The sequence below is a fragment of the Vidua chalybeata genome, chromosome 21 (genome assembly GCF_026979565.1).
Source record: "Vidua chalybeata isolate OUT-0048 chromosome 21, bVidCha1 merged haplotype, whole genome shotgun sequence".
Classification (NCBI taxonomy): domain Eukaryota; kingdom Metazoa; phylum Chordata; class Aves; order Passeriformes; family Viduidae; genus Vidua; species Vidua chalybeata.
Window position 1 is genome coordinate 9,596,334 of NC_071550.1, and position 22,148 is coordinate 9,618,481.

Here is a 22,148-nt window from a genome sequence, read left to right on the forward strand (position 1 = left end):
AGCACCATGGATTCTCGACCAGTACATCCCATCTGAGTTGCCCCAATGAATTCCCATTAATATTGAGGGAAATAGTTTGTTGCCTGCAGTTCCACTCTGCAGTACCCACAGGGCCTGAGTTGTTTCTTTCTTCCCATTCTGACATATCCAGGCTCCCTGTGGTAGGAGAGACCCAAGTTGAGGCCTTGGAATCCACAACCTCTCATGGAGCAAACCCAGCAGGAGAGGAATGCCTTTCATGGATGGCTGGATTTAGTATCAGTATATTTTCATGCTGTTCTTCTACCCTGCCTCTGATCCTGTATCTGAGTGTCTCTCCAGAGAAGCAGGCAGCCATATGATGTTTATATCTTACCTCATGGACTGTCACTCCTACTTCAAGAGCTAATTCTGAACACACTGAAGAAAAATAGGCATGAAGGAATACTGGGATCAGAAAACCTGCAATTTTTGCCACAGTTTTCTTAATATAAAAATCCTTCCACAATGCCATCAAACCCAGGCAAGTGCCAGTGTTTTGGTGTTTTCTAAGTGCAGACATCAGTGTGTACTTGTACACTGAGGTGACCAGGTTCCCTCCATGTGAGATAGCCACAGCCCTCCTGCAGTCGGATGCTGTCAGATCCCTGTTCAAGTCATAAACACAGAACAGGAACTGCTGCAGTAGTAGTGTGCAATGCCAGGGATCAGTCACGAGAGGGAGGCTGGCAGAGCACCCCTCGGAAAGCCTAAGGAAATCTCTGACACAGCCAGCAGCTTCTCCCACCACAAATGACATCAGTTAGCAGGGAGGCTTCTCTGGGAACATCCTGTGGATGCAGGGCAAAGACACTGCAGTATGGAAACTCTCTGTGTGGGATGTGAAAGCCACTCTAATCAGGGATTTAAGAAGCCATGGCATTGGAGAAAGTCCTCTGTGCAGGAAGACAGGCACTAGCATGGAGTATGGATGAAGGCTCTTTTGGAAACTTGAGGGAGAAAGACTAATCCCTACCAGGAAGACAAGTGCCCTGGGAATGAAGAGGAGGTTTGAGAGAGACAGAGGAATGATAAAATCAACTTCTGTGTGAAGGAAAACTTATTTTTGTTCACAGCAGGGGTGTCACCATATGTGCACCTCATGACCGAATTAGTCACCACTTCTTGGTGGAAAGTCTCAGGAGAAACAGATCCTCCACATGGAAGAAGGCAACAGCTATCAGGCTTATCACTGGACAAGGATCAGCAGCAGAGCTGTGGAACCTTCATGGGAACAATGTTCAAAGTTCACAGGTTTCAAACATGAAGGAGATGTAAATCACCAATTAATGCTAAACATTACACAAAGTAAAATCTGGTTTAGCATTACCTTGTCTCACAGTATCACAGAAAATGTGAAACAGTCCTGGAGTGAAAGCTCTGAAAGGACAGACTCACGGCCTGGTGAATGGAGTTACTCAGTGGAAATCATCAAATCAAGTGGAAGGAGCTCTTCTTCCACACTAATCGTAATTAAACCGCAGGACTCATCAGGACAGGAGGATGTTTATGCCAAAAGTTTACATAGCTGCAAAAGGTGATTAGATAAATTTATAATAACTCATTGGAGCTATTAAACAAAAAGTTACTTGCTTGTGGCTAAAGAATTGCCCAAACCACCTGCCACATCCATATCTGTTTGCCCTGTTCCTCTTTGGTAACTGCTGCAGAGCATTAGAGACAAGACACTGGCCTGGGTGGGTCTGTGGCTTGATCCCATTCAGCTACTCTGACTTCCCTTAGGCAGGAATCCCACAATTGCACCTCTCACTCACTGGTTCTGGAATCAGCCTCTCACCTTCATAACTTCAATATCACAGCAGCAGTAATTTCTGGAAAACAAGACCATTTATCCTTAGAAGTAACAATCAGACAAAAATGAGGAAACACCTGCACGTACCCACATCTCACTTCAGTGTTACCATAAACCTGGAACAACCCCAACACCAAAAACCCTCTGGTTCTGGAGGCAGCTCCCATCACACTCATCCTCCAGTGTCCCTCCCTTAGCTCAGGGCTTCATGTTTTTACCTACAGAAACATAATTAGTTCTGTGATTTCTGTCTGGGCTCCTGCCAGCCCCAGGAAGAGGCTCAGTTCAGACTGGATCCTGTTTCAGAGACACAGGCTGCAATCTCACTGGTTAAGCACCAAGAGAGGAACGACAGTCGCTGTGTGCCTGCCTGCTGAGGGGAGGGATCCGCTCTGTACACACATGCAGAGAACACTTGTTCAGCAAAAGGGGAAGGCAATATGCAAAAGTGAAAAGAAAGTCCCTCCCTACTCTGTCCAAACCAGTTGTGTTTACAGTAAAATCTTTTTTTACAGTAAAATCTTTTTCCAAGCCAAAAGCAATACAGGTAGTTAAAAACCAAAACAATTGCAATAAAAAGTTTTAAAAAACTCTAATACCTAATTCAGCAAAACACAAGTGCAATTTCCAACTTGTTTTAACTCCCCTGTGTCTATCTTTGGGTTAAACCCAGGGTCTTTGGCCATGTAACACTGCCCTGATGTTTACCACATTAATTTATGCAGCACTTACAGATGGGATCTGCCCCTAAATGAGGTGAAACCTCACTGCTTGTCATTTGCAGCAGAGTTTGAGGAGAGCTTTCAAAGTAATTAAATACCAGCTAAGACAGATATCTGCAATGAAAACACAATGTGGGAGCCACAAGCATCCCACCTCAGTGCTGTTCCTTTCTCTGCCTTCCCAATGCCTTCCAGCATTCAGTACTCTGGCAAGCTGCAGCCTCTCCACTAAACCAAGGGCCACTAGAAATGCACGTCAGCATTTGCTCAGGCAGGACCATGGAATGTGCAGCTTTTGTCCCAGAATTTGCCTCACGCTCAGTATTCCATGCAGAGGTTCACCCTGGGAGGAATGCTCCATGTGAGCCAGGGTTCTGGCACAGCCTGCTGTGGCACTTGCCAGCTCACCTCCTGGCACACACTAATTAATGCTGGTCTGCCACAGCGTTAGAAATACCAGGGCTGACATGGTCGGCAGCTCCAGCAGCTCTCCATGGAGATTCCTGACTGTGCTCCTTCTCAGAGACATCTTAGAAGTACTGGCATTTTACTTCCATTTAAAAATGGAAAAATATGTAAGATAGAATTGTCATTTCCTGTGGATGTGCAGGCAGCTAAGAACAGAAATACTCACTGACTGGGCTAGAATTAGCCAAAATTAATGTTGCACAAATAATTTGAAACATCTCCTCCTTAGATATTCAGGTGGCTGAATAGCCTAGGGAAACCTGTAGAAGCTCAAAGAGCAAAGTTTAGCTGCTCCATAGGGTCCTAGCCCTGCTGCACTGGGAACAATCCTGCTGGTGTTCTGCAGACAGGTATGGGAGCCTTAACCGAGCAGAGCATTTCCACTCTCACACTCCCTCTGGGAATGCTGGGGGTGGCAACAATTGCTCACTCCACACATTACAGAGCAGCTTCCCAAACATGAAAAGCAGTGCAGGCTGGAGTAGAGGCTGTGGGAAGCACAAAGGCTCAGGATTGCTCATACAGTGAGAAAATGGATGGCACTAATGCACAGGCCTTCGCTTTCTGGCCCTGGATGAAAAAACCCCAAACCTGTATCTGCATTACGCAGCACTCGTAGCAGAAAACCTCCCCCAAGTCCTGCAGTGGCTCCCCCACTCAGTTTCAGGGCAGGTTTTCCAGGGTTTCCCAAACACACGTGCCTCTGAACGCTGTGCTGAGCACACCTGAAGAGAATTGATGCTGAAGGTACCCCTCCAGACAGCACCACACAGGCAGCATACTCTACGTTCCCTGGTTTTAATCACAAAGAAGCCAGGATTCTTTTTGTACATTACTCTGAAGAGATAGCATCACATCCTGCAGGAAAAGCTGTCTTTACTGATTAGCACAGCCTTGTGTGAAACCTTGAGCAAGTCTTATCCAGATTCATCCTGGCTGCCTTTAGTATCTAAATGATGCTGCACTTTTTGGAATTGGTCACCTCAAACACCATCACAGAGAACAAAAAGGTGATGTCAGAGGACTGCTCCGAGCTGGAGCGGGCCAAGCCATCCCTTTCCACTGATTCCAGCGTGAGCACTATTCAATCAATGCCTGTAATTAGAGGAATAAATCTAGACCCTAATGCCTCAGCATTACTCAGCTCTCTCAAAGGGAGCTGCATGAACCTCCTGCATTCCGGCCGTGCGTGTGAGGGATGAGCCGTGTGTCTCCCCAGACACCCAGCAGGCAGACACAGGCCCTTCCCAGGACCCTCTCAGTCACTCCTGATGCCCTTGGGCTGCTCCAAGTGTTCCTGGACTCCTTCCAGCGCCTCTGCAGGAATATGTTGTTTACATGCCAGAAATATCGATCTTCATAATCTTTGTATTAAGCCGACTACCAGAGGCCATTCAACCTCCAGCCAAAGCCTTCACGGGGCTTCTATATCCTGCCACCTCCTCCTCACCTGACCCAGCCACAGGATTGGATTATTGTTATCCAGGCAGATTCCAGGATGTGTACGAGCCGTTTGTGTGTCTGTGTCAGCAGAATTGAGGTCATGGCTGCGTTTGCCTCAGCCCACCCCACGGCAAGGCAGCAGGATGAGACTCCCTGCCTTGGGAGCTCCATTAGGAGCCTCTTTCAAGTTTTTGCTCCAGTATGAAACAAGAAGAGATGCTGGGACTTGTAAACCAAGCTGGCATCACAATGAATACATACAACCATAAAAAGATTCTGCTGAAACAATAATCATATATGTTTAATAAAACTATGACCAATGGATGCACTGTCTGGGCAACAATGTGCTCACAAAGCTGGGAGGTAGAATAAGGGACAAGGAAAGGCAAGGGTGGTATTTATCCAGCATGGGGCGTCTGGCTGCCTTATGACCAGGGCTACAGCACCCACACACAGCCCAGGATGGAGTGTCCATGTGGGGAGGCCTTGATAACTAAGCAATGTCTACCTCAGATCCACTCACAGGCAGGAGGCCCTCACTGGGGCCTTCCCCTCACATCACAGGGGCCTCTACAGAGCTGCCACTGCAAGGCTCAGAGCAGCCCTAAGCCCTCACAGCCCCTCACAGCAGCTGGACTTCCCAGACCTCCACACACCCCCTCACAGCTGCCAGGATCCCCCTCTGCCCTCACAGCCCCTCAAGCCCTCACACTTCCTCCACAGCCCTCCGAGCCCTTATGGCACCCCCAAACCCTCACAGATGCTCGAGCCCCCACTGTCTTCTCACAACTTCCAGAACCCCTGAGCCTTTAGGGTCCCCCAAAGGCTCACAGGAGCCAGGCTCCCTGAGCCCTCAGAGTCCCTCTCAGCCTCCCAAGGCCTCACACTCCCCTCACACCGCCCGCCCCGGCCCCTTCCCGCCACCCGCGCGCGCTATCGCCATGACAACGCCCGCGCGCGGCCCCGCCACCCTGGGGCCGGGGCCGCGCGCCAGAAAGTGCTGGAATGTCGCTGCAGCCCGCGCGTGCGCACGCGGGGTCGTTCCCCCACTCGCCGCGGCGCTGCGGCGCCGGCTGGAGCGGGACGGGGGGACGGGCGGGGAAGGAAGGAGGGAGACCTGCCTGGAGGAACGGAGGCGAGGGGCGAGGGGGAAGCGCTGGGGACTCGCGGGGAACCCGCCCTGTCCCGCAGTGAGGAGGAGCCGCCGCCTCCGCTGCGCAAAGCGCGCAATCGGGTCCGCGAATGGGCGGCTGCGGCGGCCACCGCCCAGAGCCCGCTGCGGAGTCACTGCGACGGTTACCAGGGCACTTCGTTCTCCGCCAATCAAACGGCGTTAGCTCATCCCCCACGGCCGGCAGCCAATCGGCTTCGACATCAATCATTCAATTGAGCCAATGGGGAACGCCGTGAGCGAGCTGGGGCGGGCACTCGCGGCTCCCGGTTGTCTAACTAACGCCAACAGACAGGAGGGCGGGGCGAAAAAGCGCTGTCGGCTTGAGTGACAGCCGCGTAGCCAATTAGATTCTCTCATTTGTAGAGCCTCGCTATAAGCATCCAATCGTTGCTGCCAGAGGCCGCCTGGGCGGGGAGAAGAAGGCTGCGCGCGCATTCCGCTGCTATATAAGGGCTGGCGGTTGCCTCACGCAGCCAGAGTCGGTTGGGGAAAGCCTGGGGTTGTAGAGAGCGCTCTGAGCTGCCGCCATCATGAGGGAGATTGTGCACCTGCAGGCCGGGCAGTGCGGGAACCAGATCGGAGCCAAGGTCCGGGCGGGGAAAGAGGGCGCGGGGGCGGGAGGGGAGCGCGCCCGGTCCGGCGCGGCCGCCGCTGACGCGCTTCTCTTCGGCAGTTCTGGGAGGTGATCAGCGACGAGCATGGTATCGACCCCACCGGCACCTACCACGGGGACAGCGACCTGCAGTTGGAGCGCATCAATGTCTACTACAACGAGGCCACAGGTAGGGCCCGGACCCGCCCCCCCGTGCTCCCCACGGCCCCCCCGGCGCGGTAGTCATGGCTCTCCCTGTGTTGCAGGCGGCAAGTACGTGCCCCGCGCCGTGCTGGTGGACCTGGAGCCCGGCACCATGGACTCGGTGCGCTCCGGGCCTTTCGGGCAGATATTCAGGCCAGACAACTTCGTGTTCGGTGAGTGCGCGGGGGCGGGAGGAACCGCGGGGTGGGGCAGGCAGGGCACTGCGGGGCTGCCCCGCCGCACATGCTCCGAGGGACCGGCCCGGATGGGGCTAATCCTGGCGTGGAATAGCCACGCCAGGGATTGCGGCTGGGAGCAGCTCCGAGGTGGCACCAGAGGTCTTTGCTTTTCGGTTTTTCGTTACCACCTCCGTGCGTGCCACCGGGAGAAATGGAGTGGCTGCTGTATCATTGATAATTAATGTTTGTCTGTGTCTGGCGAGCCACTGCAGAGGTGCCTGTGTGAAACCACAGCCGTGCGCTCGATAAGATGAAAGCTTTCATGGAGCTTGATGCTCTTAGGCTTTGCTTGCAAGCAATAAGCAGGAAGCAGTGACCGTAATCTAATACGAAAATGGCTCTTTTCCAGGTCAGAGCGGAGCAGGAAACAACTGGGCAAAGGGCCATTATACGGAAGGTGCTGAATTAGTCGATTCTGTGCTAGATGTTGTAAGAAAGGAGGCAGAAAGCTGTGATTGTCTTCAGGGCTTTCAGCTTACTCACTCCCTGGGTGGTGGCACAGGCTCTGGCATGGGTACCCTTCTCATCAGCAAAATCCGTGAGGAGTACCCAGACCGAATTATGAATACTTTCAGTGTGGTGCCCTCCCCTAAAGTGTCAGATACTGTAGTAGAGCCCTACAACGCCACGCTGTCAGTGCACCAGCTGGTGGAGAATACGGACGAGACGTACTGTATCGATAACGAGGCGCTCTATGACATTTGCTTCAGAACACTGAAGTTAACGACCCCCACCTACGGTGATCTGAACCACCTCGTCTCGGCCACCATGAGCGGTGTCACCACCTGCCTGCGGTTCCCGGGCCAGCTCAACGCTGACCTGCGGAAGCTGGCGGTGAACATGGTTCCCTTCCCACGTCTGCACTTTTTCATGCCTGGTTTTGCCCCACTCACCAGCCGTGGGAGCCAGCAGTACCGGGCTCTAACCGTGCCAGAGCTCACCCAGCAGATGTTCGATGCCAAGAACATGATGGCGGCGTGTGACCCTCGTCACGGCCGCTATCTGACCGTGGCCGCTGTCTTTAGGGGCCGCATGTCCATGAAAGAGGTGGATGAGCAAATGCTAAACGTTCAGAACAAAAATAGCAGCTATTTTGTTGAATGGATCCCTAATAACGTTAAGACAGCAGTCTGTGACATTCCACCTCGCGGCCTCAAAATGTCTGCCACCTTCATTGGCAACAGCACGGCCATCCAGGAGCTGTTCAAACGCATTTCTGAGCAGTTCACTGCGATGTTCCGCAGAAAGGCCTTCCTGCACTGGTACACGGGCGAGGGCATGGACGAGATGGAGTTCACAGAGGCTGAGAGCAACATGAACGACCTGGTCTCTGAGTACCAGCAGTACCAGGATGCTACAGCTGAGGAGGAGGGAGAGTTTGAGGAGGAGGCTGAGGAGGAAGCAGAATAAAGCTATGCAGTTGAACACCTGTAAATTTTGTTTAAAGTTGTATGAACTCTCTCATTCAAAAGTTCTGTTTGTGTTGTGTTATTATTGCTGTTCCGAGTCACTCCCGATGCTGTACAGGCACCATTAAAGCAGTTTTCACAGTGCACGTCCCCGTCTCCTCTGTTCACACCGGTACGATTCCCGTGTGCTGTCCCCGTAAGTGAGCCCGCAGGTGTCCTGCAGGTCTGCAACACAAAAACGACGGGCTTGGCACGAGCACTGCCCCCTTGTCCACGGCAGCCGCCCTTCTGTCCTGCCCTCAGCCAGGTGACGCCTGCTGTGTCACTGGCACGGTGGCAGTCCTGCTGCCGTGGGGATTGAGGGCACTCCCTGGTGTTCTCTTAAATCAGGTACTGCTGGAGGGGGGCACATCTGACAGGGAGGGTGGATTTAACTCCAAGCTGTAGCTAAATTTAGGTACCTGCCTGTGGCCTGGTGCAGCCTGGCCTGGCAGGAGCTGAGCAGGGGCCCCAGGAGGTTTGAGCTGCCTGGGCACAAAATGGTGCCACAGAGCTGCCACCCAGCACTGGGTGTTCCTGCAGCAGCTGAGCTGCTCCACTGCAGCTCCTCAGCACTACAAACCCAGCAGGGAGCCCTGGCCTGGCCCAAGGGTGCTGGGCACACTGTCACAAGTGACACCAAAGCTGTCCCATGTGCACAGCCCTTCTGCAGTGATTTCAGAAATCACAGTAGAGGTTTTGATAATCAGGTGTTGATGCAGCCTCTGCTTTTTGGGTGAGCTGAACACCTGACAAGTATCTGACACTGGTTTGTCTCATGAAAACCCTATATTAACAGCAGGTTTTTACAATGGAACCAATTCATATGTTTGGTGTCACTTCAAGTGACAAAACTGTCAACCAAGGAGCTGGACAGGATGGAGCAGGCTCCTTCCCTGCTGAAAAAGTTCTGTTCAGCGTTCTAAATTATAACTGCTCTTGTTTAAAGGTTTTCTGCCTTAATTAATTTTCTCCACCCAGAGCTGGACTGGTTGGAGCAGTTAAAACTGCTGACTGGTGGCTCCAGGGGCAGGGAAGTGGGAATGTCTGCAGAGCAGGGCCCAGTGTCAGACCTGCACTCAACATTCTCCTCTCTGAGCTCAACCTCCCCATCAGCCACAGCCCCGCCCTGCCAGGAGAGTTGTTCTCCCACTTTCTGCTTTCAATCCTGCCATAGTTCATATCTTCTCCCATTTCCCCCCCCTGCATGCAGCAAGGACGAGCAATGAGTTCAGTTCTTCCCAGGTGAGCTCCATGGTTTCCTACCCACATTACTGAGCTGTGACCAAACACAGCAAAGCATTAGTTGCTGATTTGTTGAGATTTTTTAGCCTGATACCTTAATGCTTTCAGGTGCATGGACACACTTTGCCTTACACACAAAATTCCTCCAGACCTCTCCTTTTAGGCAGCCCAAGAGGTCACAGGGCTCAGGCAAGGACATGTCCTGATGGCTAATACCATTTCCCTACACATTTTGTGCTTTTTCAACCCCTTCATACCATCTACCTTTTCCTTTTTATCAGACTTCAAGCTTTTTAGAACAAATCCCTTTCCTGACACGTGACAGGTGGGACGTCACTGAGCCTTGTCGGGGGATGGTGGCTGGAAATGTGAAGCCTGGGAGAGGCTGGCAGTGGGAATGCTGGGCTCTCCTGCAGCCAGGGCATGGCAGAGTTCCAGTACCTCAGCACAGACCACAAAAAAAACCTACTGCTCATGTGGAACATCTCAGTGATTGTCCACTGCTATGCCACTCCAGCCAGTAGCAGCACTACTTAACCCTGTAATTAGTATTAGTGACTTTCGTTTTCTCTCAGCTGATGAACTTACATGGTACAAAGCCTGTGTAGTTGGGTATGAGTCCAGCACGGCTGTAAATTTTGGTGTCCGGCCAGTGTGTCAGGGGGAATCTCGTGCCCAACGTATAAGGTGGATTTCTCTCCAAAAGCTGGAAAACAAAACAAAAAAGACCCTACAACAACATGGAACGGTCTATTTTAAAACACACTATTTTTACCAAAGTCATGTGCTTTGACTCTGCATTATATAAAATATTTAAGCCAACATAAAGCAATTCTCCTTCTAGTCCTACTATCTTCTAATTAAGAGCTACATTGCATTGTCCCTTTTCCCACTCCATAAATTTTTCTCCTGGCAGGTGTTGGCAGCAGTCCCTACCAGCTCATCCCCCATGCCCACAGCATGGCCCAGGTGCTGTCCTTGGGATCCCTGCAGACCAGGCTGTGGAGATTTATTCCCTTGGGGGTCATCCCCAGGTCTCAGAATTCCTGCTCTGCTGTCCTTGGAGCCGGGCCTGCTCCTGAGCTGTGGCTATTTGGGTTTGACCCCCTTTGTGTTTCCATGAGTCCCACCAACAGGAATAGCCTGGAATTCCCAGGCCATGCGGAGCAGGAAGGCTTAGGGAGTATTAACTGAAGGAAGAGTACAAATCATCTCCTGCCCTCTGAGGCCGGACACAGGCAAGGGGCTGGGCAGCAGGATGGGACAGCTGGGTGTCACAGCTCTGCAGCCACAGAACCCCTAAAGGTGTCCCCAGAGCTTGCTTGGGATGCGAGAGGGGATGTGGGTCACGGAGCCCAGCGCACCGTGGGGCCACGGAGCCCTTTGCGCCTGGGACGGAGCCCAGGCTGTGGCTCCTCGAGGGGGTTTTTGCTGTGCCTGCTGCAGGCAGCGAGCAGTGATCCATGGCACATCTGTAACCGAGGACAACGAAGATTTAGGGCAGCAGATTAATGGCCTGAAGTCAGAAGCCATCTTAGCTAGAAATGCGGTGTGATTCTCCCTTCAGCGTGTCTGCTCCTCGCTGCCGCCGAGCCCCAGCAGCCAGGATTGCGCTGAATCCCGCGGCGGACGGACACCTCCCCGGCTGATTCACGGCATGGCAGGCGTGTCCCAAGGCACGAGGGGCAGGAGGGCTTGGCAAACAGCACATTCAGGGATAAATGCCCGGGTTTTGTTCTGTTTGCTCCATTTCAATTCCTAATCGCGGCAGCAGGAAAGGAGACGGAAGCCAGCGCCGGGAAATGCATCTCATCCAAAGCACGACGCTGCCCTGCTGCTCTCCCCGCTGACTCATTTCTACCCAGCTGATTTCTCTGAGCTGGGGACCCTCAGCCTTGGACGTTTTTCCTACATCAGCCTCATATCCTCGGGGATGGAGGCACGGCAGTGTGTCCCGGGGAGCAGCAAGGGCTGGGGTGTCTCAGCTGTGTTTGATGCGCTGATCTGCTGGACCAGCGAGGCTGCTGCACCCCGGGGATCCCACTGCACCCCGGGGATCTCCCTGCATCCAAGGATCTCACGCCATCCCGGGGGCAGGGAGGGACGTGTAGGTCTGAATGCAAACTATCAACTGCTGCGGGAGGGATCTCCTTTTCCGTGCCGGGGGATTATGTGTCATTGTATGGGAGCTCTGACAGCAAGGGGACACAGTTTTTCAGGAGGGATATTTGTGCCTCCTTCCCAAAAGGAGGAGAAAGAAGGTCGAGATCCCTTTAAGACAAATTGTGTTAGGAAAGGAAAAAGCCTTACAACCAAATAAATGATATATCACAGGAAGTCACCAGCACTGCCAACCAGAGAGAGGAGATGTATTCTATAAGGGAAGTGCAGATAGTTACATCCTGTATTTCTGCACCCAGAGCAAGGTTTTTAACAGCCACTCTTGACCCAGCCCTCAATATATTTCCTTAATCCTTTTATGAACTCATTTACTATCCTTTCATGTCCCAAGGAAACAGGTTACAGAATTTAATTGCTGGTGTTTTTTTCAATATTAAGTAACAGCATTTGATTTTGCTTGTACTTGTACCCAGTTCTAATCCTACTACTGAAAATTCAGCATCAGCATTATGCACGTTATTTCAATAATCTACAATCTACCTGGCGACGGTCAAACTCCTCCATGGCTTTCTTCACAGACAAGAGGTAGGTCATGCCAACATTGTCCATGGAGCAGGGGATATATCCAGTGTACCCTTCGGGTGGAGGCAAAAGAGAACATTTTCTGCTTGAGAACAGACAAAGATCATTTAAAGATCAACCACTCTGAGAGTGGAGGAGCCTGGGATGAATATAAAACCTTCGAGTATAGGAAGGAAAAATCAATCTGTTTAAATTGTAAAATTAACTCTTACGTGTGAGGTATCTTATCTGAAAGAGTTTTTTTTCCCTTATGATTCCCCAGGAAAACACAATGGCCTGAACTGATTTTTGTTGTTCTGCATGTGGCATGGAAGAACCATTTCATTTTCTTAATACTTTTTTTTTTTTTTTTACATCTACAGCTCTTTCATGTTTTCTCCCAATTTAATACACATTCAGGGGCTAACAACAGGATGTCCAACCTTTTTTCCTCATCTGCTCTGCCCATCCAACAAATTCCCACAACAGAAACTTTATAAATTCTAAAACTACACAAAACCTAGCGAGGTACAACCTAAAAGCAGCCCAAGCTCCCTCTTTCCACAGGAATGTTTTGGAGAGGGAAATTTGTCTTCTGCACCCTAAAACCTGGACACTCTCTCGTTTTAACTGGAATATTGTGATCCCTGTATTCCCCTGGTGCAGTGCAGGCTGAAGGATCCCACCCGCTGCAGTTGGAGCCTTGGGAGGGGAGCTCAGCCCATCACCCATCGCAGCTCTCCTGCTGCACAGGAATGTTCTCCCCGAGCAAGGGGAAGATACAGAACACCCCTTGCAGGACAGAGTTTATGCCTTTATTGTGGTGCCATACCCTGCTGTGTGTGGATTTGGTGATTCAGGAAAACATCTGATTTCTAGGAGATGAATAAACACCCCGGCAGGGTGGGGCAGAGCCCAAGGACCAGCTCTGCTCACCCTCTGCAGCTTGGCTCCACAGCTGCAGGGAACCGAGGTGATTCCTGAATCCCTTCCACTGCCCACGGGCACAGAGTGACAGCATCCCAAAGGGTGACAGCATCCCAAAGGGTGACAGCATCCCAAAGAAACGCCCTTGCAGGGAGAGCAGCGGGGATATTTTCCATCCCAAACAAGCTGGAGCCACTGGGCAATGCCACTGAGGTTTCCCCAAGGGGAGAAGGGTCACATAATTTCCTCAGAGGTGGCCTTGGGCTGCACGTGCCCTCGCTGTGTTTTACCTAAAATGACTTTCTGTCGGATGGCATTTGGGACAGGCAGCACTGGCAATGGGTAATCTGCTGTTGCAACCCCTCCTGGCAGTGCCACACCTCCGGTTTCTAGCTGCTTAAAACAAAAAGAGAAATAAAATAAAACACCAGTAAAACCCGCTTCTCCCCTCGGCTCCACTGCTTAAATCACTGCCAGGACTGGGAATGGTAACTGCCACTTCCAGTTCTTCCCAGCTTCACTCCAGAGCTACCCCAGCCATTTCTGGCAAAGTCAAATTACGAGATGAGCAAGCAGCAGACCTAGAAAGGGTTTACAAAATCCCTGTGGAGAACAAGGGCAGCTTTGGGCACTGAGCTCCTGTGCAAATCTGTTTCTGAGGGCAAGGAGCAGGAATGCCCCTTCTTGGGATTTACATCCAAGCCAGCTTTTGACTCCATGCGTCAAACCTCTAATCTCTGCCTTCAGAGGATTTGCAGAGCCATGGCTGCAGGAACGTGACAAAGGTTGTTGCTGGCTCCAGAGAAAATAAATGTTTTATTAAAAAATAGCAAATATAATAATAATAATTTTTTAAAAACCATGAAACATCTTGGTCTGGAGGGATGTTTGGCTGTGCTATGCTCAAAAGCCCCCAGCTCCACAGGCAAATCCCAGTACTGGTGTTCAAGGGAGAGGTAATGATGGTGGGAAATTCAGGTGGGGACAGATACAGGGTCAGAAATCCAACCAAAGGTGCTGGGACTGCTCTCTTTTTGGGAGGAGGAGGAAGTCAGCATCAGGGCTCCAAGGACACCCTAAGGAAGCACAAGCCTGGCTGCCCAGCACAGCATGACACAACTTTAGGGGCTGGGATTGAAGCCAAACCCACCCAAAGGAGAAATTAAGCCTTTTTGATTGGGAAGCGTAATTAACGATCAAAACCATTTCCTGAAGATGGAGTAGATTTGCTGCTGCTGGAAACATTTGTGTGTCTGATCTTTCTCTACACAAACTCCTAACTCTGTGCCCTTGCCATTTGTTGGATTAAGCCCTTTTCTGACCCAGAGATGGGGTAACTGAAAGGTGTTTTAAAACTTTTATTCTATTTTCAATCTCATGTAAAGGGTGAGACAATACAGATGTTATAATTAATGCTATTACAATCAGAAAGTTTAAAGCATTTACAGCATGGTGTGGCTAAAGAAGAATTAGAAGCTAACTATTTCTTAATTACAATACACTACAAGTGTTTTCAGCTTATTAGCTTTAGCCACACCATGCTGTAAATACTTTAAATGTAATAGTGTGAATTATAACATCTGTATTGTCTCACCCTTTACATGAGACTGAAAACAGAATAGAAATTTTTAAAACACCTCTCAGTTGCCCCATCTCTGGGTCAGAAAAGGGCTTAACCCAACAGCCACTGGCACCCGTGTGAAATTCCCTCCTCACACCTCCCAGAGCCACTCACCGTTTTGCTCCCTCCACAGTTACACTGGCACGTTCCAGTCCCTTTTCCCAGGACACCGGCCAGGGGTGGCTTGGCCACCTCCCTCTCCAGCTCCTGGGCCTCGGGGTGCAGGGCGAGCCCCCGCAGCGGCTCCGGGGGCAGCCAGGCCTGCCGGGCACCGGGCACGCCCGGGGGGCACCGCCAGTGCCCGGGCTCCGTGCCCGTCACCATCGGCTCCGCCAGCACCGGCGTGGGCACCGGCTGCGGCCCCAGGGGCACTTCAGGAGGGCTTGTGATGGGCTGGTAGGTGACATATCCTGAAGGACAGACACTGAGTTAGGGGGTAGGCGTGGCCCGAAGAGGATGAGGGACTCCCATTATCCCCATGCCATGGGAAAGAGCCTGGAGGTCGGCAGTGTAGAATCAGAACAGCTCGACTTGGAAGAGACCACAAAGATTCACTCCATGCACATCCCATGGCTGTGTCATCAGCCCCACCAATAAACCAGCCTGCACAGAAAACCGGCACAAATCCCAGTTAAATAACATTTATTCCAACTGTCACCTAAACGGGAAAATACCACCAGCAAAGCTAAAAAGCCGTAAAGGGGGGAAAAACCCTCAATCCTTAACTCCACGTGGCTGTGTCGGCCCACCCCAAACAGAGCCCCCTCCAAGGAATTCTTGCTTTGGCACCATTGCTGCTCACTGGCTGGGAAAAAATATCTTGCATCCAGCAAGTGCTATATATCTCTGCTGTGAATGAGAGACAGAGCCGTGTGTTTTGAGATTCTGCAGGGACAGCTGAGCCTGGAAACTTTTCTCTGATTTCCCCTTAAAAATCCCCCCTGACGTGGCTCCCCAGCCCCGTGTGACCCCCTGGCTCAGGCACTTTCTCTTCCTCTGTGCCAGCAGTGAAGCTCATTTTCCCCCTCCTCTGTAGTTCCAGACGAGAATCACTCCTCCACCCCACAGCCACCTTTTCCTTCTTGCAAAACTGTTACTGTGTCAGCCTTGTCTTTTTAAAATAAACCAAATTCCTTCAATTTTTGTGCTCACAGGTAATTTTTTTTTTTCCAGATTATTACAACCTTCCTCTGAGCTCCCCTTGGGAGCACATCTGCATCCCAGGGCTGAGCCCAGGGAATGAGGAACTGTCTTCCAGCAGAGGCTCCATCTGCAGACAGTCTGTTCATCTGCAGTGCTGGATTAGTGTTGGACTCAGTCTCAGAGGTTTTTCCAAGCTGAATGATTCCATGATTTCTGCAAATCTGTAGAAATCAGCAAAATCTGCCCTTTTCTGCATGAGTATAAATTTCTTGTGGGCATTCAGGTGTGCAATCTGCCCATAATTACATAATAATGTGTATATATTCTGTATACAACTTTGTGAAATATATATAATATGCTCTATGCAACTGAATTATCAAGTGTCCAGGCTAGCACCAAAATAAAGAAAAATCCTTGATTCAAATGATTTTTCAATCCAATGTGCAAATTTTAAAGCAGGTTTATTTTTTACTTCATTATTAATAAGAATGTTGAATCTACTCTGTCCTACAAACCAAAGGAAAAGGAAACTTGGGTTATTCTGTATTTGAGAAATCCATGTGAGCTCCTTTTTATGACCCTGGAGTTTGCAAACTGATTGATTCTGAAAGGCTGCACAGTGAAGCACAAAATGAAAAGCCAGGAGAGCACAGTGCTTTTGATTTGAGGAAATAGCCACATTTTCAGGTCAGGTTCCTGAGGAGCTGCTGCCTGTGCCACAACCAGTTGCAGCATGGATGATGGATAATTCAGCACATCCCTGGCTGATCTCATCGAATCACAGAATATCCCAACCTGGAAGTGACCCATCAGGATCACCCAGCCCCACCCCTGTCCCTGCCCAGACCCCCCAACAACCCCACCCTGGGCATCCCTGGCAGCGCTGGCCAAACGCTCCTGGAGCTCTGGCAGCCTCGGGGCCGTGCCCATTCCCTGGGGAGCCTGGGCAGTGCCAGCACCCTCTGGGGGAAGAACCTTTCCTGATCTCCAGCCTAAATTCCCCTGACAGAGCTCCAGGTCACCAGAAGGAAGAGATGCTCAACAGCAGAGCCTGATTGCACTTCCAGCAAGAAAACAAATGGGATTCAACTGATAGAAACAATCAAAGTACTTGGTGCCCATCAATGAGACTTTGTCAAAGCCAGACCTTGAGAACAAATCTTGAGCACGAGTTTGCTAAAGGCAGCCACAGGCCTGACACTGCCATGAGCTCTTTGATCACATGAAACACCCAGAAGGACACCAGGCAGCACCTGGGCAAGGTTTAAGGGATTGCAGAGGCCCAGCTGGACAGCAGGAGCTGTTGGTGACCTTATCAGCACAGCCAGGGCTGGTTCTTCAGGACCTCACTAAGGAGCAGCAAACATGAGCACCAGCATTGGTAACGAGGAGAGAACCAAAATAATGAGAGAGCAACTCGGTCAACTGGTTAGTTGGGTCTGTCCAAGCTGTATTTTAGACCAAGGAAATGCAAATTCAAATCTCCAGGAATGAAGCCTGTAAACACCATGTGTGCAGTGGAGGCCTGGATCATGGAAAACAGGGCCAGGAGGAGCAGGGAGGCCACAAGCTTGCAAGAAGCTTCATGGCACAAATTCCCAGTGAGAAATGAGAAAGCAACACTTTGGTGTGGCCAACCCCAGGGAAATAAAGACCCAGATCTCACATGGGCACATTATCCCTGTGTTCAGCCTGGAGGAACCTCACTCCCACTGTCCAGGGCATCCACAAGAGCCACGGGATGGGACGTGGCAAATGTGTCCCCAGAGGATGGCACATCCCCAAGGGGCTGATCAGGGCAGCTCTGCTGTGCCTGCTTTGGGGCTGCTCAGCAGGGACCAGGCACTCTGCACAAAGGGCTGGGACTTGGTAGGAGATTCCTGCAAATTCCCAGTGTTGGGAATCCACATGAGCCTGTCTGTGTCTGATGGAGGGGATGGGGCCTGTTAGGAAAGTGGAAAGGGAAAAGAGGGAAAAGAGGGAAAGGGAAAGCACAGGAGCCCTTCTGCTGAGGAGGAGCAGCAAGAAGCAGAATCAAGGCCAAGCTGTCAGAGCTCAGAGCAGAGGGAGCTGTGCACCAGGCAGGTGAGCCAGAAAGGAATCAGAGGTAGGAGACCAGACCTTCCCCAGAAAGATGGATTTTAGCCTGTGGAATTGTGCTGGGTTTGACTGGGGTAGAGGTAATTCTCTTTATAGAATGGTTTGGATTTGTGAGCAGGCAGCTGCACAGGGCTTAGTTGCCAGCCAGGGTTAAACCACAACAGGAATTCTGGAAGAACTGGGAGTGAGTTACTGATATGCCATAAAGTCACTTATCTCCATTAACTGAAGATAGCCAGGGAATGGAAACTCTCCTCCCCACAACACCAGAATCCCCATCCTCATGAGCAGAGGGCAAGAGCTGCAGCACCTCACTCTGCTGCTCTCCAGGTGTCAGAGCTCCTACACCAGAGCTGTGATGAAGGAAAATATCCCATTTCATCCAGCAGCCTACCAAGGACACGTGGGCACAGACCCCACTGCTGGTAATTAACACTGTGCTCGTTAGCAGGGTCCATTTGCTCACCTGGGTGCTCAGTGTGGTAATGGAACTCAAGGAGGTTTTCCTTGTTGTCCAGCGGTGCCAGCAGGGAGCGAGGGCTCTTCCTGATGTTGGGATCTGTCAGCAGATTGTGGGTGGTTCTGCCATAGGTGTCCCCAGACTTGAAGATGAACTGAGGAACGTAGCCCCCATAGCTGAGGAGGAAACCAAACAGGAGCCATCAGCAATGGGAGATGTCCACTGGTGGGGTAATCATGGAATCCCTGACTGGTTTGGGCTGGAAAGGACCTTAAAGTCCATTCAGTGCCACCCCTGCCATGGCAGGGACACCTTCCACCATCCCAGGCTGCTCCAGCCTGGCCTTGGGCACTGCCAGGGATCCAGGGGCAGCCCCAGCTGCTCTGGGCACCCTGTGCCAGGGCCTGCCCACCCTCCCAGGGAACAATTCCTGCCCAATATCCCATCCAGCCCTGCCCTCTGCCAGTGCAGGCCTGCTGCAGAGTGTTTGTACCCTGGACAGGCCCTGCCCAGGAGCCCAGGGGAGGTGATGGACGGGATGAGCCCGGGTGGAGCAGCAGCACCAGGGGAGAACCAAGAGCACACGTGTGGTCACACAGGAGCCAGGAGGGAGTGTCTGTGTTTCACATGCATGTTCTCCTCTGGCAGCATGACAACTGGCTCATCAATTCACAGGCATGTACAGGCACAGGCCTTTGGAGAAACATGGGATGAGGTCAGGGAGCAGCACCTGTGGATGGGAAAACTCCCAGCACAGCCTGGGCTGCAGTGGCTTTGGCAGCACCAACATCCACAATCCCCCAGTTAAAATACCATTTCCAGTTCAACGTGCCCCAGTTTAAACTTTGCAGTGCCTCTCTGCTCTGACACACTGTAACTGAGAAAATCCCAGTGTCTCTTGTTCAGTATTGAAACTTAAAAATCAAAATAATTCCTCTGTCTGCTCACAGCGAGGAGTGGGCCCAGGCTGATGAGCCCACCCAGGCACTGCCTGGCACAGGGGGGGGCACAGGGAAGGTGATCAGTCCCAGGAACAAACACAGCTCTGGTTTTTTGGCATCTCTCCACTGCCCAGTGCCTGGGATGGGCACTGTGACTTGCTGGTGGCCAAGGGCAGGGCAGGTGCTGGAGCTCTGGCTCTGCTCCGAGTCACCATCAGAAACTCGAGCTGTTCCAGTCTCAGATTTCCTAATGGTGATGTTATTCCAGCACTGAAGAAAGGTAGAGCAGCCAGTTGCAATGGACAGACAGAAATATTCCATCAATGAGCCCAGCGTGGATCCAGGGATAAAGCCAGATGATGCATGAGGATCATAAGATGATGAGTAAGTCCTTTCCCTTCCAAATAGTTTTAACAGCAGCGAGCAGAGCTGTGCATTTACTCTTGGCAGGTTTCCCCACTCTGCATGCAGGATTCCTCCTGGAGCAGCTCAGTGCCTCATCCCCAGGGATTCTCAATGAGTCTTGCAACACGGATGATAAAACTGAACAAGGGCACAAATGACACAGCCCCAGTAATTACAGGATGGCTGGAGGGATTTTGATCATGGACAAAATAATGGCTGGGCTGAGAAAGGGCTCTGTTCCCCTGCAATTAAACACGAGGTCACCTGAGAGAGTCTGTCTGGGTGCACAAGAAGGGATCTGCCACAGAGGGAGTCACAAGTGCTGCTGGAAAAACCTGGGGAAGGGATCAGCCTCAGCAGGGCTGTTTGTGCCCCTGTGCTGGGGTGTTGGTGAAGGACCCCCTTTTGGGTTTTTTATTTGGGGGGGCTCAGCTGGTGAGCAGTGAAACCCCGAGGCTGAGCCCATCTCACCCTTCCCTTGCTCAGCCCTATCTCCTCCATCACCACTCCCAGGCTGCCACCCAAACCTGCTCTGCCTCCCTGGTCGCCAGCAAAGCCTTGGCCCTGGGCCCACCCTCACTTGTCTCCAAACCCTTCCCAGCTCTGCAGAGCCAGGCTGTGCCCAGGACTCATGGATTGAGCCCTTCTCTGCCCACCCAGACTATCCTAAGCCATTCCACTCGCTGGGATTAGGCTTCCCAGTACCCCTGAGCACTGTGGTGGCTTTTCAAACTCCTGCTGTGGCCACTGCCTGGCCTGAGTGACAACGACGTGCTTCGGTGCTCTCGTGGTCTGTGGCAGGCACATTCTTCTCTCTCTCGGGATTTTTTCATGGAAGAGCACAGAGAGAAGAAAGAGAAAACAATTTCTATTTCTGCTCTCTATGCTTTTCCATGAAAAAATCCTGAGAGAGAGAAGAATGTGCCTGCCATATTGGTCTTTGTAGGTTTGCAGGCACAGGCAGGTGCAGCACATGGGACACCTGGGGACATCTTGGACACAAACCCTCCTCCTGTGACACCCCAGTGCAGGGCTCTGCTGCTCTTCAGGCAGCTCCTCCTCACCCTCAGCACCCACGGGGGTTCAGGGGTGCCCTGAGCCTGCACAGCACCAGCAGAAGCAGCAGCAGGGTTTACCTCCTCCTCCTCCACAGGTCAAAGCAGCTCCGGAGAGGAGCAGCCCCAGCTGTTGTGTCCATCCTGGGTCCTGGAGCTGCTCCTGAGGGAGCTGCAGGCAGGCAGGGGTGAGCAAGGGAAGGTGTTGAGGCTTTTGGGGCTGCAATTCCAGCCACAGCTCCCTCCTTGCTGTCCCTCGTCTTTCCCAAGATGCTGCCAGAACAGCTTTGATGGCACACAGGGAATGTCCCAATGCAAAAATGAGTAAAAAACCCCCAGGCTCAGAGTTTATGTAAGTGGGAAGGAAGAGAGATCAGTAATGGAAAATCCTGCCTGTCAGTCTAAGGGGAAGGGCTGATTCTGTCATCACCGCGGGAGCAGCCTCAAGGAAAGGTGCTCCACCCTCTCCCTGTGCCTGGGGATCTGCTTCCCGATGGGGATCTGCCTCCCCAGCCCTGCCCTGCCCTGCCCTGCCCACGGGACCTGGCTGGCATTCCCTGTGCCAGGAACCTGGCTGGCATTCCCTGTGCCAGGCTCACAGCCTGGTTCACCTCAGCCTGGGCTAATCCCAGGGATTTCACACCCACAGCAGCTGCTTTTCCCCAGGGGGCCACCCGGCCCTTCCCACCCCCTTTACACATCCCAGACCAGGTCTCACCACAGAACCCCACACACAAAGTCTTAATTCACAGCAAATCCCAAATTCCTCCCATTCACATCTTACCTTCTCCCCTGTAACTCACTGCCTCATATCCAGGGTTTTTTCCTTCCAAGCCTTTAGAGGAGAGCGTCACAAAGAGCTTTGGGAAGAAATCCAGCTACTTATGGAGTAGATCACAAGACTTCCCAGTCTCTGAACCAGCAGCAGGACAGGGCTACAGCCTGGTGACCAGAGGGTGTCACAGCTGTACAACCCTTGAGCCAAAGGAGACTTCCAAAAATCCTTGCTGCAAATATTAAGAGAGTTTGGAAGCCAAACCCTGCACAGTAGCTCTGCTGAGATTTGGCAGCTTAAAAGAAATGGGGGAAAAGGGGGGAAAAAACCATTTTGGCTTTGCTCTCCACGTGCCATGGCATGGTCTGTAGCTCTGCCCTTCTGTAAGGTGCTGTTTTCCCTGGAGCTCTGTGTCCTTCAGAGCATGGTTACAGGAATATTGAATATTGTCTTTTAAAAAACCCCAAAACATCCTGAGTCATAAATACTCCCTGACCCCAACCAGAGCCATGTGCATTGGAAATGGATGTTTTGGATGAACTCACCCAGGGATGTAGTAGGGGTTTCGAGGGAAGAGGCTGTTTCCCTTGCAGACTGCCATGATGGTGTTACAGCTCGTGGTGGGGAGGGGGGAAGGAGACACAGCTCAGTGCAATCACCAGGGGAGCCTCTG

General features: G+C 51.7%; 3 protein-coding genes across 3 annotated transcripts in view; 1 reads left to right on the forward strand and 2 right to left on the reverse strand.

Moving 5' to 3' along the window:
* The window catches only part of NELFB (negative elongation factor complex member B), a 33,520-nt gene extending 27,504 nt beyond the window's left edge, over nucleotides 1–6,016 (reverse strand). Inside the window, exons 1-2 of the mRNA XM_053961774.1 lie at nucleotides 5,586–6,016; nucleotides 1,817–1,850 (exon numbers count right to left, since the gene is read on the reverse strand). Coding sequence (XP_053817749.1) covers nucleotides 1,817–1,822 — 6 coding nt within the window. The 5' untranslated portion in view covers nucleotides 1,823–1,850; nucleotides 5,586–6,016. The remainder of the gene's footprint in view (nucleotides 1–1,816; nucleotides 1,851–5,585) is intronic.
* An 88-nt stretch (nucleotides 6,017–6,104) lies between these two features.
* On the forward strand, nucleotides 6,105–8,228 carry TUBB4B (tubulin beta 4B class IVb). The gene is made up of 4 exons (XM_053961776.1): nucleotides 6,105–6,225; nucleotides 6,312–6,420; nucleotides 6,497–6,607; nucleotides 7,023–8,228. Exons 1-4 carry the CDS (start codon nucleotides 6,169–6,171, stop codon nucleotides 8,081–8,083), a joined length of 1,338 nt encoding a protein of 445 aa, XP_053817751.1. The 5' UTR covers nucleotides 6,105–6,168; the 3' UTR covers nucleotides 8,084–8,228.
* FAM166A (family with sequence similarity 166 member A) lies at nucleotides 8,146–22,119 on the reverse strand. Its single transcript, XM_053961777.1, has 7 exons — nucleotides 22,021–22,119; nucleotides 18,306–18,475; nucleotides 14,711–15,006; nucleotides 13,266–13,371; nucleotides 12,028–12,122; nucleotides 9,955–10,072; nucleotides 8,146–8,307 (listed from the first exon to the last, which is right to left on the reverse strand). Exons 1-7 carry the CDS (start codon nucleotides 22,074–22,076, stop codon nucleotides 8,219–8,221), a joined length of 930 nt encoding a protein of 309 aa, XP_053817752.1. The 5' UTR covers nucleotides 22,077–22,119; the 3' UTR covers nucleotides 8,146–8,218.
* Nucleotides 22,120–22,148: the final 29 nt, after the last annotated feature.